We start from the raw sequence: 18,017 nt of genomic DNA on the forward strand, positions 1-18,017 counted from the left end.
GAAACTTACTTTGCATAAATACGAGTTTGCAAATATTAAAAAAAAAATAATAATAATAAGAATTACGTATGTTTGCAAGTTCGAGGTATTTTTGCATTCTTTTGATCCAAAAGTGATGTACGCTCTGCGAAAAAAGTCCAATGTAAACATTCCATCAGTAGGTATATATTTTAAATGAGATTTTCCCTCATATTTCCTGCAATTTCATTCAGCTGAACGAAACTGCCTAAAAACGGATTCACTATCAATCTGTGACTGTAATAATTGTGTTGAGTTTCTTCTGGAAAATACTTAAAAAGTTGAGGAAGCTCAGTTGCATGTCTGCAAAAACACAGTATAATTGCCTATCATATGTAGCTAAATTTTCTACAGTAAATGCAAGTACCAGTTCCATGATGTGGATAGATAGGTCCAGAGATAAACAAAAACCAAACGTCAGGTTGCCATGACGCCTGAACTTACCGAATTCAACATGTTTAACACTTGATTTCTTTCATGTCACTATGACTATTACATAATGTTAACAAAAACAGTTGTAGCAAGAAGTTCAAGAGTGCTTCTTAGATTAATGTTGTTATATTTACTGCACATCTAAAAAAATTGTCACTATATAGCTTAAAAGTGAAGAGCACAGAGCATCTCTGACAGCGCTGAAGTTGTGTATGAATTGGCCGTGCTGTGAGGCCTCTCTCAGTGAAATCTCGGCATCGAGAGCAGCTACAAACCTGTGCAATCATTAGTTTGATTTGAAATCGCGAGTTCTGCAGGCCTAATATTAAGGGGAGAAAATACTAAACTATTCCTTTAAAGTACCCTTTGGAATGTGAAAAATAGACTACAAAAAAATTAAGTGCGCCTTGCCCGGTTGAAAAAAATTCTCAAAAAATTTTCATAATCAAAAGAAAATAATTACTGGGTTTTCAAAAACATCAAAATTATTTACTGATGTACAGAGAGCGTATATTAAGTACGACAATTTTTGTTTCCAGAGCACTTATAGATGCTGAGAAAAAAAATGTTGAAATATAGTAAAATTATGCCGGCAAAAAGTGTACCGCCCCCTTAATAAGACTGAAGCCCCATACTAAATCATTCAATTCTGTGTGACTGAAGAAATGTTTATTTTCATCTTCTAAGTCTGGTGAAAATTTTAGATCACACTGTACCAGTATACTCACCCAAAGTATGCAAAATATTGCTGGATACAGTGTCACCGGGTCCTAGTTCTTGCACCTTGTTAATTTCATTTTGTCTCAAGTTCAATAACTTTACTCGCACAAAACTGTAAGACATACCCGTTTCCCATGAAAGACAACAAATCGATATTGTAGGGGAATTTTGCAAGCGAAGTCCAATGTCATCCAAATTCTCCTCTGTGAGCACAGTATGCAGTCTTCTGCGTTTCTTATCTGTAACACCTCCTATTTCCCGGGATTTCTTCATAAGGTCATGGATCGTTGGACAGCTTGGAACATTAACGCATGGAAATGTTTTCTGGTATTGTCTTTGAACTTCACGGGCCGAGTTTAATACATAATTATCGTACATAAACACTCACTGTTCAATACTATATGTATTCGCCATTTTAAGCTAGTAACACGAATACAGAACTATTCTGTACTAGCTTAAATTACCCGGCGTTGCCCGGGTTTTAAATTTTGGTCTATTTCTAAATAAACTGTTTGTTAGACTTATCGGAGACCTCGGCAAGGGAACTACATAAAACCAAAACGAACCATATTTACTTATGTTTTCTCCTCCCTAGTGACGAATATTAAAGAAAGTGCCACTAATATCCAAAGAAACTGACTAATCGAAATAATTCCATCTCGCCTATGAATAGAGTTTTAACAACATTAAGACCTGATGCTACAGGGATATTTAAGATATTTAACATTGTGATTGATGATAATATTTATCGTACCACGACATTATGCATTATTAAGCCTTTCTGCCCACAATATATTTAATTTCCTTCAAGGCCAAACTACAATCTGTAACGGATGGATTCTATCAAATACATGGATTTCAGGGTGTTTTGCAGTAACGGAGACTATACTCATCAGAATTCACTCTCCTGACGAAGGCAATATAGAACACTACCACAACAGAAAATCATATTTTTCTATAAACTGCCAAGTCATTAGTGACCATAACTTATTAATAAGAGACGGGTTAACAGTAACAGTAAAATAGGCTCTATATTATTATTGCAATATTATAATATTGTAATATTATCACAAATTACTATAACTTATAATAATTGCTTAAAATCGAATGGCTATAATAGCAATACGTGGGATAAAAACATCATCTTCTTTCGTTTTTCGAGTTAATATTGCCACTCATATTACATTTCGCATGAGTTTTTGACACAAATTCTTGTTAGTGCATAATTTTGGTGAGTCAATATTTCGCAATAGTAGGTCTGCTATGGCTATTCAATATTAAGTAAATTATGTGGTAGCAATCTTTGTAGTTTGAAAGAATTCTAGAATTCAATTGAATAAAACAGTCTGCTCACTGTCTACAAAACTGCCAGTGGCGTATACTGGTTAAAGGGTTTGGGCTACCGCTGACCCTATTATTACACAAAATATATCTAACAATTACTTTAATTTTAATTACTATGGTAAAACTAATAATACAAAATTATTACATTATGTTATATTATAAACTTTTTCTTTTGTAATTTCCTTGGGCTACCGCCGGTAGCCCCAGTAGCCCGCAAAATACGCCCCTGAAAACTGCATCGAGGAATTCATAATACGGTCCTGGACTGCGTATAGATACTTATTGCATGAATTATCTAGTTTTAGCCTTCATGATCTGTAACAACAATGTAATTTAATTTCGTGTTAAAATTTCCAAGGCCTCGTGAAAGTCTATGTTGAATATAACAGACAATAATAAAGAACAATTGACTGTAGAATATTTTGCATTTTAATATAATACGTGAATATTTGATCTATTTATTTTTATTTTTTATATATTTTATTAATTTAACTTCCATTTGCACAATTTTAATGTAGCCTATGTTCTTCTCCTGGTTATGAAGGTTAAATGTGCAAACTTTGGCACATATCGGTCAATGCGTGTAGATTTGTATAGAGAAAAAAAAAGCACGCACACACACACACACACACATACCCACATTCAATTTTATATATTAAGATTTTTCGTCCTGCCTTGCTTTGCCTTCAACAACTACAGAGTCATAGATAATGTAGAAGAATATACTGGGTGAACAATCCTCCGCGTGCCTGCTTCCAGGTTTTGGGCGAGTCTGGCCGATAACTGTGATGAACAGATGTCAGGACGTCCGCAGTAAATCTACCCACAGTTTGACGCGCAAGTTATTACTAGAGCTAGGATACTTATGCAGTAACAATTTTTTTTATTAAATCATATGCATATTTTAATATGTGCACTAAGCAATGTTACCCCATTGAGAAAATGCAGCCTAATTTCTATACCGCATGTATTTGCATATTATTGGATGTTTATGTAATTGCATAAATATTTAGGGGAGATCTTCACCATCATACCTACATATTTTGTGATGTTTACAGAAAAATTTTTTATTTATTAAAGTATTATTATTAATAGACCTCGGATTTTAGGTTAAATGCCTAATTTTTTTCTATAGGGATAAACTAAAAGTAGGCTTAGTTAAATATCTTCACATTTTATATAAATATGAACATTAAAAAAGTTATTTCTAATAAACACATTAAAAATCTACCTACGTACAGTTTATTGCGTGTCATTACTAATAAGATCTTAAAAATAAACACTAATAAACACTTAAAAATTAAAGTAAATGTAATTTACTCACCCATATCAGGCAAGGGTTTTAACTTCAGTAACTTTGTAGCAGTTCGTATAGAGCCATAGGAAATTCCCATTTGCTGAGAAAGACGTCGAAGTGATTTTGTAGGGGAATTTTCCAGAGCATGTCCAATGTTATCTAGAGTTTCTTCTGTGAGAACTGTACGTGGCTGTCTACGCTTCTTATCAAGAACACTTCCCGTTTCACGAGATTTACTCACCAATCTCTGAATCGAACTTCGATTTGGAACTTGGACACCAGGGAATTTCTCTTGAAATAATCGCCTTACAGTACGAGCCGATTCTGTACGCACGTATGAATCATATATGAATACTCTTTGGGGAATAGAATACCTGAACTGAGCCATATTATCTTAATTCACACACTGTATCACACACACTGTATAGCGGTGGAGACGGGAGGCTTAGCAGCTGGTTTCGCCGACTAGCCGTAACCCGTGAAAGCACGGGCGCGCGAAGGATTGTTCACCCAGTAGATTCGTCTTCGTTTCCACTGACACTGACGTGATGCGGGGACCCCGTGACTTTGATGTGTGCTATGCTAGAACTGGCTGATAGCAATGTTGACGCTTTCCGGTCGGGTGATAATTTGCTCACCCAGTATTTTTAATAACGCCCTGGAATAAAACGACAATATATAAGACTGATAACTGTAAACCCCGGAAGTTATAAAAACTGTCTTTCTTAACTGAGTGGATATACGAACGAGTTAAATACAGATTAAACATGTTTCCGCAATCTGGAAATGAAAGGGCCAGTTTTTACTTTGACTTTTTTGTCTGTTTTAGATTCCCTGACCTATTTGTTTGCTTTGTTCCGAATATATTCTGCTATTATTTACATATTAAAATAAATCAGTACAAAGAAAATAAGAATGTACTATTTGCAATATACTGGACGTATCAAAGTTGATTGCGCAAAACGAAACGGTTGAAAGCACACGATAATAGAAGCAAAATGTCTCAGTACACATTAATTCATTCATAGTTTTCTGCCCCAGGACACGTCTTTCACTGCAAACCCAGCTTCCTCCAATCTTTCCTACTTTCTGCCTTCCTCTTTGTCTCCTCATATGATCCATATATATTAATGTCGTCTATCTGAAATCTTCTTTTGCCCCGAACTCTTCTCCCGTTCACCATTCCTTTCAGTGCATCCTTCAGCAGACAGTTTCTTCTTAGCCAGTGACCCAACCAATTCCTTTTCCTCAATTTCAGCATCATTCTTTCTTCACTCACTCTTTCCAATACATCTCCACTTCTTATTCTGTCTGTCCATTTCACACGTTCCATTCTTCGCCATATCCACATTTCAAATGCTTCTATTCCCTTTTCTTCACTTCGTCGTAATGTCCAGGTTTCTGTCCCATATTATGCCACTTCACACAAAGCAATTCACTAGTCTCTTCCTTAGTTATTTTCCTAGAGGTCTGTAGAAGATGTTTTTTTCTACTGAAAGCTTCCTAGCCCATAGTTCATGTTACTGCTTATAGCACTACAGGGGCGTATTTTGCGGGCTACCGGTGGTAGCCCAAGGAAATTACAAAAGAAAAAGTTTATAATATAACATAATGTAATAATTTTGTATTATTAGTTTTACCACAGTAATTAAAATTAAAGTAATTGTTAGATATATTTTGTGTAATAATAGGGTCAGCTGTAGCCCAAACCCTTTAACCAGTATACGTCACTGATAGCACACCCCGAGCATTTGAACTGTCCACTTGTCCTACTACCCTCTTTTCGAATTCGCATATTTACCTTCTTTATTTTATTCTGATAACTATAGTCTTCGTCTTCTTTGCATTTATTTCAGTAAACATGGGTCCAAAAACGAACAGTTTGCGAGATGGTTGCGTATGTGTGGTTACGAGTCATCACTGATCCAATGGTTTGTAAACATCGAAGGCCTACGCTTTTCTTTTTGCTCACTAGATGCGGTCCGAGGTTTGCTGTTTGTTTCCAAAGCTGAACATTACCGAGAGGTGGAGTTGTAATCAAAATATAGCCTACTGTACAGTAGTGGCAAAAAAAAAAAAAAACCGGACCGACCCTTGTAGCTGATTTCAGAGCCTTGTTCACTCCAGAGCACGATACACTGCTAACTAAGACTTTCGTGGTTTGAATCCTGCCTGGGGAGGAAACTTGTTTTTGTTCCTTATTTAAATTTATTCCCAATACTTTTTGATTGCTGATAAAATTCATGTTCTGAGAATAATAAGTTAATTAAGTAGTAAAATATCGCTGCAATCGAAAAGTATTGGGAATAAATTTGAATAAGGAACAAAAAAAGTTTCCTTCCCCAGGCAGGATTCGAACCACGAAAGCCTTAGTTACCAGTCTATCGTGCTTTGGAGTGAACAAGGCTCTGAAATCAGCTACAAGGGTCGGTCCGGTTTTTTTGCCATTACTGTACAGAATGGACAACAATATTTCTAACGAGGTGTACAATAACGTTTAATTTGTTTTTATTTTTTAATGACTAAGGCTATGACACCAGTGCACGAAGTGAAAAGTACACAATGTGTCCATGTGTACAAGGAAGTCAGTCAGTGGCGGCTCGTAACCATACATTCGCAACTATCTCGCAAACGGCTCATTTGTGGACCCATGTTTATAAAGCCTTTTTGCTTCTATTATCGTGTATATCAACCGTTTCCGCTTGTGCTACCAAATTTGATACACCGTGTATTAATATAACTAATGAATTTCATTTTTAATTTATAAATAATATTTTTTATTGCATGAACCTCATTCTAGATTGTTTTTGTTGTTTGGTCAACTGTCAGAAGAAGACAGCTTGGAACCTCATACCATCAATAAGACAAGTAAGCCAGGAGATAATGGTGTAGGGTGGCCTGTTCCTTTCCCCCTCCATTGCATATATCGCTGACTAGCTACATATTACACTAATCAGACTTCAGATGTAAACAAACAATAACTGATCTTCCTCTGACACATATCAAGTGAGATGTACTGCCTGACAACAATTTTACATCTGTTCTCATAGCGTAAGTGGTTAGAAGACCGATGCGATAGTAAGCATAATAACAAATGCGTTAAGTATTCGAGTCTCAGTATCTCGTTTATTAACAAAAAAGGGAATTATGACCCTGTTTGAATTAGTTTTTTTTTTTTTTTGTTTTTAATATATCGTGAAAATGCTTAGGGATGCGACTTGATAAAACGACTGCTTATAAATTTTACATTTCGTTCGTTAAGTGTGTTCTTTGTGTAATAGTCAATGCGTAAATGTAGTGAACACCCAGTGACTTGGCTCAGACGTTAGCGTTTGAGACTTTCATTCGGGGGATCCCGGGTTCAAACCCCGTGGCCGACCAATCTGACAGGTTTTCCATAGTTTCCCTCAGTCACAAAGCCAAATGCCGGATTGAAAATTTACATGCTATGATTCATCACTGTCTCAATCACCAATATCATGAACACAAGTCATCTACAAAATACAAAAGAAACAGGAACTCAACAAGAGTAAAAACGGTCTACTGGTATACCCACAGATCCTGGACACGTGATATGACCACAGATGTTAAAGCGTGTATTAAAAAATGTAGTGAATATGCCATATATAACGCAATAAAAGTGGAATGTGTTATGGCAGTGATAAAGGTGTGAATAATTCGTTTACAGCGGCGCATGTATATTCAACCTTCAATAAAAACGAAATGCATACACTTACAAAGTGATTTACTCACCCAAAATCAGGGAACTACTGCTGTTTACAGAGTCGCCCAATATTGGTTCTTCCACCTCTGTAATTTTATATGGTCCTAGTAACTTTATAGCGTTTCGCACAGAAGCATAAGGCACGCCAGTTTCCTCAGAGATACGGCGAATCGATTTTGTTGGGGAACTTTCCAAACGATACCCAATATCGTCCAAATTCTCCTCGGTAAGGACAGTACGTCGTCTTCTGCGTTTCTTATTTGTAACACCTCCTATCTCCCGGGATTTCTTCATAAGGTCATGGATAGTATTACGACTTGGAACATTATCACCTGGGTATGTTTCTCGATATCGTCTTCGAACTTCACGGGCCGAATTTGTTAGCACATAATTATCGTACATGAACACTCGCTGTTTAATACTGTATCTGTTTGCCATTTTAGGCTAGCAATAAACACGCACACACGAACGTAGCCTACAACTCAGCATCTTGCCTTTCACTTATAGGTACTGACGTAAATTGTGACACTTCTATCCACAGTTAACACATATCTGTGGTGTGCTGGTCGATAATAGCAACGTTGAGACTTTCCGGACGGGAGATAATTCGCTCTCCCAGTATTTTTAATATAGTCCTGGAATAAAACGACAATATATAATAGTTGTAGGTAATTGTAGCTTTGTCAATATATCACTAAACTCTATTCTTCGCAGATATTACAATTAAAAAAATTATTACGGATATACCTTATTTCGTAATCCATTTTTCTCAAACTTCCTTTCCGCTCTTAAATGATATAACACTGGAAACCATAACCTGATTTTACAATAACAGTAAAATGGCTTGGTGTTTGTTACGTAACGCTTCCCCTTCTCCGGCCCCCGAAGGTCTTATTGCCGGCAAACAGTCTATCAAAATTAAAACCCCCTACAACGATGTACTATTGACACAGCATAATATGAAGGCCTTTATAAACACATACCTTTCTCTGCGTTTGTTTATATTAATCTTGGAAATTGCTAGTTTTTAACACAATCAATATCGCAGAACATTAACGTCCACAGGCTTGTTTGTTTCCAGTCTACAAGAGTGCCAACCGACGAGGCAAAAATTCCGCCACAGATAACCAACCAGGACTTGACGTTTTGGTGACGAACAATGAGTTAGAAAATCTCTTTTTAACTCGTTGGCGACAAATGATAAACAGAACAATTTGGAACGTTATCACAATCAATACAGAAGCAAAAATAGCCCAACTTTTAAAGAAAAGAATGTCGGTTGTCTTCCTTGACTTGTCTAGGGCATATGATTCGGTCAACATAGTAATGTTAACAGATATACTACAGACCATACATCTCCCACCGAGGTTTATTAAATTAATAAATTTACTAATGATTGACAGAAAGATAAGACTACAACCAGTGTTTGCGAATACAGAAACAAGGACATCTTCCACAGGCTTACCCCAGGGATCAGCCCTAAGTCCAATCCTTTTCACTATATACATAGCATCTTTGAGCACATTATCACTTCAAACTACAAAAATGATATTATATGCTGATGACATAGCCTTATATTACACATATCATAAAAATGAGTTTCAGGAAAAATCAAGTCAACACCAAAGTGATATAAACAAGGTGATCTCAGAATTAGAGAGATTAGGATTGGATGTTAACCCTAGGAAAAGCCAACATCTACACCTGACACCGGCTAAGACCCGACAAGAAGAACGCCATTACATCAAAATGGGGGATCATATTTTGCAAACAGTACTAAAATGTAAATTCTTAGGGGTGATCCTGAATGCTAGGCAGACAGGATCCGACCACTACAACTTTGTTATCCAAAAAATTAATAATAGGAAGAGGATTTTCCAACATATTACGGGTCGGAAATGGGGAAATCACCCCAAAACACTAAAATTACTGTACAATAATATGATACAATCGGTCCTAGAATATGGCATAGGGGCACTCCCTCACCCAAATAAGTCACTTCAGAACAAATTATCGACAATGATCTATGGAATAGCCAAACAAATACTGGGAGTGAGAGGGAAACCCAAAAAAATAAAAATATTTCAGGAATTACAACTGGCAAAATTCTACAACCAACAAATAAGAGCCTGTCACCAGATTATGAGAACGGTATTCTCCAACACAGAGTCTTATCTATACAAAAAGCTCAAATGGCTGTTCCTATTACTAGTACGAAGAGGGGGAGAGAACAGGATAGGGAAGAGCCCGCAATACATCAAGATCTTTGGGAAATATTATACTTCCTCGATAATTTATACATCTCCCCGATTCCCAGTTTACTGTACGAGCTACCAAGTTATCATAAATAATATACCAGAAGAGATGATACCGTTCACAAATCGATATACTAGTAAGGCAGAATTCCTAGAATATTCCCAACAATCGAAAACGAATCATCCAAATGTACAGGAAATTTTCACGGATGGATCGAAAATGGATGAAGGTACGGGAGCGGCATACTATAATAAAACCAATGGAGAACAGAAAGTTATTGGACTACATAAATATTCCTCTATTTTTATGGCAGAAATTAGGGCCGTGGAAGAAGCGCTGCTCTCCATACGTAGTAGCCAAGAAGCCTGTATACGGATACTCATCGATTCGAGGAGTGCACTACAAGCCATTAAAAACACAACAGTAAATACTACTAGATCTATGGCCGAAATACATTGCAAACAGCTGATATCAGAATTACAAATAGCGAACAATGACATCCAATTGGTCTGGATCCCAAGTCACACAGGCATACAAGGAAATGAATATGTTGACACGCTGGCAAAATCCGCGACACACATAGCCTCAACCACCAATGAAAGGATAACGACGAAGGACTTTCAACTACTACATAATCAGTCAATACAAAGAAGGGGAGGAAAAAAACAGAAACCGATATATTTATCAAAAGCACTAACCAGATATGAGATAACAACCATAATGAACATCAAACACAAGGTAGCACTGACTCCAGCATACCAATATAGAATACAAAGGGCGGATTCAGCAAGATGTGTATGTGGACAGTGGGGGGACATTAATCATGTCCTACTAGGATGCAACCTTATCTCCTCTCAAGCACACAAATTTATATCGGAAGTTAGTTCAATACAGGGGAATGGTCCATTTTCAATACCAAACCTAATAGATACTAATAAGATCCCAATATTGAAAGCACTTCTACGACACATACGTAGATGCAAAATGAAGTTATAAGTTTTTCATGTACAAATAACTCGATAAGAGAATAATTCAGATAAGAAACTAATGCTGGTCCATACGGACGTTGAAATTGCCTTCCAGGAGAAAAGGCTATAGGACGTCCTTAAAGAAATCATAACAACAACAACAACTTTTTAGTTCATTATCTTGTGGAAAAGGATGAATCATATTCTTCAGTATACTTCGATTTTCAAGCTAGCACATAGCAATAAATAATTTCTAATCATATAAAAATTAGCGAACTAAATTCCCAGTTCTGCCTTTTTAAATTCTGTAATGATTTACAACAATTTGGGGCAATAACACTAAAATATATAAGATTTTAAAATTACAAAAAAAAAAAAAATGCTATACGAATATTAAGCAATTCTGCATAACATATGAACATATGACACCAACTGTAAAACTTTTTTTTATAATGAAAGATATTTTAATTGCAGTCAATATTTATATATTTTTGTAGGTGTTCGCTATACATCAAGAAGAAGCTTAGTAGTTTTCTTGCCTAGTTTGTTACGGTTATCCTACTACACACAATTATTATCTGTTGAGCCTCATTTTGACTGGAAAAATGCAAAAGCTCGTATAATTCCGTTGCTATTTTTATACTGTCCAATAGATTACCACTTGAAGTAAATAATATTACATTATTTGTTCAACTGAGAGGGGCATTACAAAAATGACTTCCTGAAAACCCTTTCTTTCTCATTTAATGTGTACCTGCTTCAGCACAGGAAGAAAGTTCACAAGAAGAAGAACTTCCACGAAGAAAGGAGAGAGGAGTCCGATCTTTAATGAAGCCATGATCTTCAGTGTGCCGGCCCACACATTACAAAAGTCAACGCAAACCACGCAACGAAGATTCTATTAAGTATTGGTAGGCCTACAATATTTCTACTCATTAAATGAATATTTTAAGCTTGATAATGATTTTTAAAACTCCACTATTTTCATCAAAAGTATGTGAAATTTAAACTACATAAACAGGCCTACAACACTATAATCTTAACCAAATTTGGTGACATTAGGGCTAATAGTTTTGAAATTAGATTTTTAAATAGGCCTATATTTTATATTGTCCTACAGAATAATATCTGTAGTATTGACAATTAATATTAATAATAAATGTCAATAATATCAATTGTCAATATTACAGATATTATTCTGTAGGGCAATTTAATAAATCCATGATATTCTCACAGCTAGCAGTGCATATAACTGCGGAATCCCGGCCAAATAAGTCACTCAGCTCCTAGTATAATGGCAGTTGACATTGGACATAAACGTCAACATATATGCCTAACTTGGAGTCAGGCCATAAAGGGAAACATTGAAGGAGGAGAATTCGATCCGGTGCTGTGGACTGAATTCGGCGTAGCTCAGTGGTCACAGCGCTTGGTACGTAGAACCAAGGACCAGGGTTCGATCCCCGGCGCCGGAGCGAATTTTTCTCCTCTAATATTAATGATCCAGATTGCCTAAACCTTCTCGAAACTCATTCTGGCAACCATTAGCTACAGCACTCACACTGTTCGCAAAGGTCACGCTCTAAATACATCCGCAGACGAAAAATTTGTCGTCTTCTGCAACTTAAATTTTTATCATAAACTTCCACGTAAAACCCTATTAAATACATGCAGGCAGGAAGTGACTTACTCACCCAAACTAAGTAAATTACTGCTGGATGCAATGTCATCGGGTCCTAGTTCCTGCATCTCGGTAATTTTATGCGGTCCCATCTTCAGTAACATTACAGCGTTTCGCACAGAACCGTAACACAAACCCGTTTCTCGCGAAATACGACGAATCGATTTCGTTGGAAACTTTTCCAAAATATAGCCAATGTCATCCAAATTCTCCTCAGTGAGGACAGTACGTCGTCTTGTACGTTTCTTATCTATAACACCTCCTACCTTCCGAGATTTCTTCATAAGGTCATGGACAGTTTTGCGACTTGGTACATTATCATCTGGAAATGTTCTCCGATAACGTTTTATAACCTCGCGGGCAGAACTTGTTAACACGTAGTTATCGTACATAAACACTCGCTGTTCAATGCTGTACTTGTATTTCATTTTAAGTTCAGGAATAAACACGAACACACGAGGATACAACAATTCTACAGTCTTGCCTTGACTTCCACTCAAACTGACGTCATCTGGGGCCCTGTGACTTCGATGTGTGCTATGCTACCGCTCGATGATAGCAATGTTGTCGCTTTCCGGTCGGGAGATAATTTGCTCACCCAGTATTTTTAATGACGTCCTGGAATAAAACGACAATATATAACAGTTTTATAAGCAGGGTTAGGATTTTTTACTTGCGCACCTTTTTTAGGGTAAATTAGAGCTCTCTGAAAGAAACCAGTGTGTGAAATGTTATCTCCGGATGAGAATCGAAGTAATTTTCCTGCACTTTTTCTCTCTCTTTGGGATATTTATCCCTTTTTCGTTTCACTCTGCCCATAATCCCTTTTCCTCCCTTTTACTGCTACTTTTGAATATTTTCCACAGCACATTTAATCATTTCATTTATTCTGAACAAGTTTAATACAAGATTTCGTCACGTCGAAGGCGTCCAAATCCCGATTTTTCATCTTGGCTCAAGAATTCAAGCAGGATTTCCTGAAACTGATGAAATATCATACGATGCACTGTTTACTCTGGGGAGTAATATTGGTATGTGACCTACTGAATATAGCCTATATTACAAAGATGTACAGTAGTGGCAAAAAAAAAACGGACCGACTCTTGTACCTGATTTCAGAGCCTTGTTCACTCCAGAGCACGATAGACTGGTAACTAAGACTTTCGTGGTTCGAATCCTGCCTGGGAAGGAAACTTCTTTTTGTTCCTTATTCAAATTTATTCCCAATACTTTCGATAGCTGGTAAAATTCATGTTCTGGGAATAATAAGTTAAGTAGCAAAATATCGCTGCAATCGAAAAGTATTGGGAATAAATTTGAATAAGGAACAAAAAAAAGTTTCCTTCCCAGACAGGATTCGAACCACGAAAGTCTTAGTTACCAGTCTATCGTGTTCTGGAGTGAACAAGGCTTTGAAATCAGCTACAAGGTTCGTCCGATTTTTTTTTGCCACTACTGTACATACAGTTACAGCACCTTTTGTGTCCCTTTTTGTCTTATTTCAACAGCTTTCCCCCTTCCTTTTTTTCCCTATGAAAATTGCTTTTAAAAATCCTAACCCTGGTTATAAGTAACTGTAGTTTTGCTGATATTTCATGATCTCTTTGCAGGTACTGAAATTCATGCGAGTTTCATCTTGAAATTATCTCGTATTCCATTATCCACGCTTATAGTAGTCACGTGTCCGGTGTTCGTATGATATCCATATGGGGACATTAAAAATCTGTAGTCCTGGGTGGCGCAGTCGGTATAGCGCTGGCTTAAATGCGACAGGCTCATGTCAGCAGATTTACTGGGATATAACTCCTGCGGGACAAAATTCCGGCACACTGGCGACGCTGATGTAACCTTGACAGTTGCGAGCGTCGTTAAATAAAACTTTATTTTTTTTTTTAATCCCATATTTATGGATATTATGTCATAGACGGCCAGATTTATTTTACTTTTTTTTTTATTTTCCTTTACCGTGGACGCCCTCGAAAATTACGATTATTTATGTAGGTTTACCTGTAAATAGGCCTATGTTTTTGTAAACAACTATAGGCCTATCTATGAAATATATGACGTCAATTGTTTCCTCTACAAAGATCGTGACATTAGAGGTTTTGGTATCCAAGTCGCCTTGTTTATTTTTAACAACGGCGACATCAAAATCACTATTGCATTAAATTCTATCAAAATAAACATTGTGTAAGTTCAGGCTTTCTACCCTCCATAATTTTAAAAGAATAACAAGATTTAATTTGTGTCTGAGGATGAAATGCGTGCATTTTTGTATCAAAAGATGTGTTTGCTTCTTTATGAGCTATTACATGTGGTAAGTTGAGTTTTACGTGTATTAATTGCGCGTTTCTTTAACAGTAAAAAAAACATGAAGTCATCTACAATTTGGTCAATTTACTCTAAACTGAAATCAACACTGAAATGATGGTATAGACATTTCTAAATATGGGAATGGTTAACGACTTTCTGAAAAGGAATAACATGTAGGCTATCAGTCAAAGAAAGCGAGGGTCTCGACTGGATAGCAATTAGCCTACTGTAGAAAAATCTGGAAGCACCACATCAAGATTTAATGAAGAACGACGGTGTAGAGAAATGTGGATCAGTCCTTTTGGTTAATATTACGAACACTACAAGCCTTGTGTCTTCACGATTGTTCTAGAAGGTGTTCATTACATTCCTATGTTTCAATGACGGTTACTGGGTATGCACACAATCGCATTTATACACCCAGAAAAATAAATAACTGGTTTCCGTGAAGGTGCACTTTCATCTTCGCATATGCGAGTGTACCATACTCTTGAAGAGGGACGAGATTCTAGTCCATGACTTATGTATAACAGTTTAGCATACATTATCAGTAAAGGTAGGAATTTATACCACTACACGAGGATATTAGTTTAGTTGTGCATAGACTCGTTACGTCATGAATGACGTGAACTCTGACCTATGGCCAGGTTACAACTGAAACGTGTTGTGTATCGCAGCAACTGAATGGGATTTAGCGTTGTGCTACGCAATTGGTTTGCTTACATTGTACTGCGATTCGTTGATTGGTTAACCACATAAAGCTACAATCTCGCCTTGCTTATACCACAGTCTAGTCGCGAAGCTCAATACGTAGTAAATATGATGCAAACGTTAGGTAGTTGCTCACCACTAGGATCGCTAATATCGCCTCATTACAGGCAATGCAAAATGGTACCGTCACAGTCTATTGTTTCTAGCACCCTCAAAACTCAAGCTTCGTGACTGTATATAGTAGACTGTGCTTATACCACGGCAGGGTTCCCTAACATGCACCTGCATTGCTAGCTACGCCCACTTTCTCTTTCAACAACGAACACTCTATGCATACCTAACCTTGTAGTCTCTGTGAGTAAATTCCGATCTTTAATTATTATCAGAAATAAATTTTGAAACTAAATATTACTCGATCAAGGCCAGTGGAGTCCTGCAGCCAGGAGCGCCACTTGTACATACGGAATGGGGCATCAAAATGGGCCGAGTTCGCGCCACGTTAAAAACAGTAGCCTAACAGTAGCGATTTAATGATTCGGCACCAAATAACACAGCAATGTTATAGCTATCGTCGCGAAGTTTCGTCGTACGGGATCAGTTTTATGTCGCCTTGCATGTTATAATGACTTTTCTTGATTTTCAGAGTATGTTTGTAATTTCAGTACCCGTATGACCGGAAATAATGCTGGACAATAAACACCTCCTTGTTGTGAGAACCATAACTGCAGAAATCAACTTAACACTGAATTCACAATATGTCAAACTATTGTATACAATAAATAAATACTTCGTTGCTAGGGAAACATGGACAGCAGATGAGCGATAATTTCAGTACTGTTTGTTTTTGTTCTGACGCATACTGTAGGCCCTACTTATCTTTAATTTTAATTCTGTGGCCGTGAGGAAAATGGTCTTAAGTCAATTTTTTGTGAAAATGAGATTTGTTATATATTCTGAAAGCGGAAACATTTCTCTACAATCTGGTAAAACGGTTAAAGTCAAATAAGACTCCTGACTGGATTTATAGAGCGTTACCAAATGTCCTAAGTACTTTTTGAATCGAGCACACACAGGATAAAGGACTTAAGAATATTTAATAAATTATTCCTTACAAACATCACATGTTTACTTTCCATGCTTCCCTATTAAAAAGGTCTAACTTGTATTTTAGCTATTTATCACATACTGATGCCCTTTTCTTTTAAAACTTTAAGCACTAGGTAAACAATCCTATATTGTTTAAGACCTATTTTGCATTCCTAATAATTTACATTTCTCATTTATTCTGACATGAAAAAGGTCTTATGTTTACATAGTCCCTTCTACTCAGTTTGGGTTATAGCTTTAAAAGGGCTTAAGTGCGGCTATTTTTGGAAATAATGAAGAAAATTGTTAAATGAGCAACATTACCTATTTTAGAAGAAATATAAACAAATAATATTCAGGAAAAACCTCTTAATTAAAATAAAATTCTATAATTGACACCAATTTCAGTCTTTCTTACTGCTCTCCTGAAAAGTATAAAATTTTTACTTAAGACCTTTTTCCTCCCGACCAGAGAATTGTGAATGGGGTCTCACATTTCTTACAAATCTACTGATCAATAGATGCACAAATTACATTAAGTAGAAAATAAAAATAAACATTCTCTGCAACTTAAACTTTAAACAGGAACTGTCCATGTAAATATTAAGTTAAATAATACGCAGTTACAAAACAAGTCACTCACCCAATCTAAGCAAAATACTGCTGGAAATAATGTCACCCGTTCGCCGTTCTTGCACCTCGTTAATTTTATTTCGTCTTAACTTCAATAACTTTATAGCACCTCGCACAGAACTGTAAGATATGCCCATTTCTTGTGACAGACGACGAATCGATTTTGTTGGACAGTTTTCCAAACGATGTCCAATGTCATCCAAATTCTCCTCAGTGAGCACGGTACGCCGCCTTCTTCGTTTTTTATCTGTAACACCTCCAATCTCCCGGGATTTCTTCATAAGATCATGGATCGTTGAACGATTTGGAACCTTAACACCTGGGAATGTGTCCCGATATCGCTTCCGAACTTCACGGGCCGAATTTGTTAACACATAGTTATCGTACATAAATACGCGCTGATCAATACTGTATCTGTGTGTCATTTTTAAGCTAGCGAAAAACACGAACACAGAGTGTACAAATACTCTGTAATTATTATAAGCCTAGTCTCTCGCGTTGCTTGCCTCGTCTTCCACTGACAATGACGTAAGCCGTGACCCCGAGACTTCGATGTGTGATACGCAAACGCTCGCTGATAGCAATGTTGCCGTTTTCCGGCTGGGAGATAATTTGCTCACCCAGTATTTTTAATGACGTCCTGTAATACAACGACAATATTATAATAATACTACGTACCTAGTTTTGCTAATATTTCGCTAAGCCCATCAAAGCATTACAATTAAAGTTGCTGTTACACTGAAATTATTTCGTATTTCATTATCCAATCCCTCTCTTTCCTCTCTTCACGATGTATACACGGCAACCATGACAGAATTAATTTCGAATATACTT

General features: G+C 36.7%; 1 protein-coding gene across 8 annotated transcripts in view; it reads right to left on the minus strand.

Annotated features, from left to right (window-relative positions):
- Nucleotides 1–18,017, minus strand: part of LOC138713254 (protein D2-like) — a 38,707-nt gene that overhangs the window by 15,410 nt on the left and 5,280 nt on the right. Inside the window, exons 1-2 of one of the 8 annotated variants that reach the window (XM_069845226.1) lie at nucleotides 7,565–8,132; nucleotides 3,839–4,469 (exon numbers count right to left, since the gene is read on the minus strand). The exons of 3 other annotated variants lie outside the window; for them this stretch is intronic. In XM_069845226.1, coding sequence (XP_069701327.1) covers nucleotides 3,839–4,199 — 361 coding nt within the window. In that variant the 5' untranslated portion in view covers nucleotides 4,200–4,469; nucleotides 7,565–8,132. Of the gene's footprint in view, nucleotides 1–3,838; nucleotides 4,470–7,564; nucleotides 8,140–8,518; nucleotides 8,644–12,453; nucleotides 12,524–17,193; nucleotides 17,624–18,017 lie in introns of those variants that run through there. 4 more of the 8 variants (XM_069845208.1, XM_069845198.1, XM_069845242.1 and 1 more) reach the window with 4 other exon arrangements.

The sequence above is a fragment of the Periplaneta americana genome, chromosome 2 (assembly GCF_040183065.1).
Source record: "Periplaneta americana isolate PAMFEO1 chromosome 2, P.americana_PAMFEO1_priV1, whole genome shotgun sequence".
Taxonomy (NCBI): Eukaryota; Metazoa; Arthropoda; class Insecta; order Blattodea; family Blattidae; genus Periplaneta; species Periplaneta americana.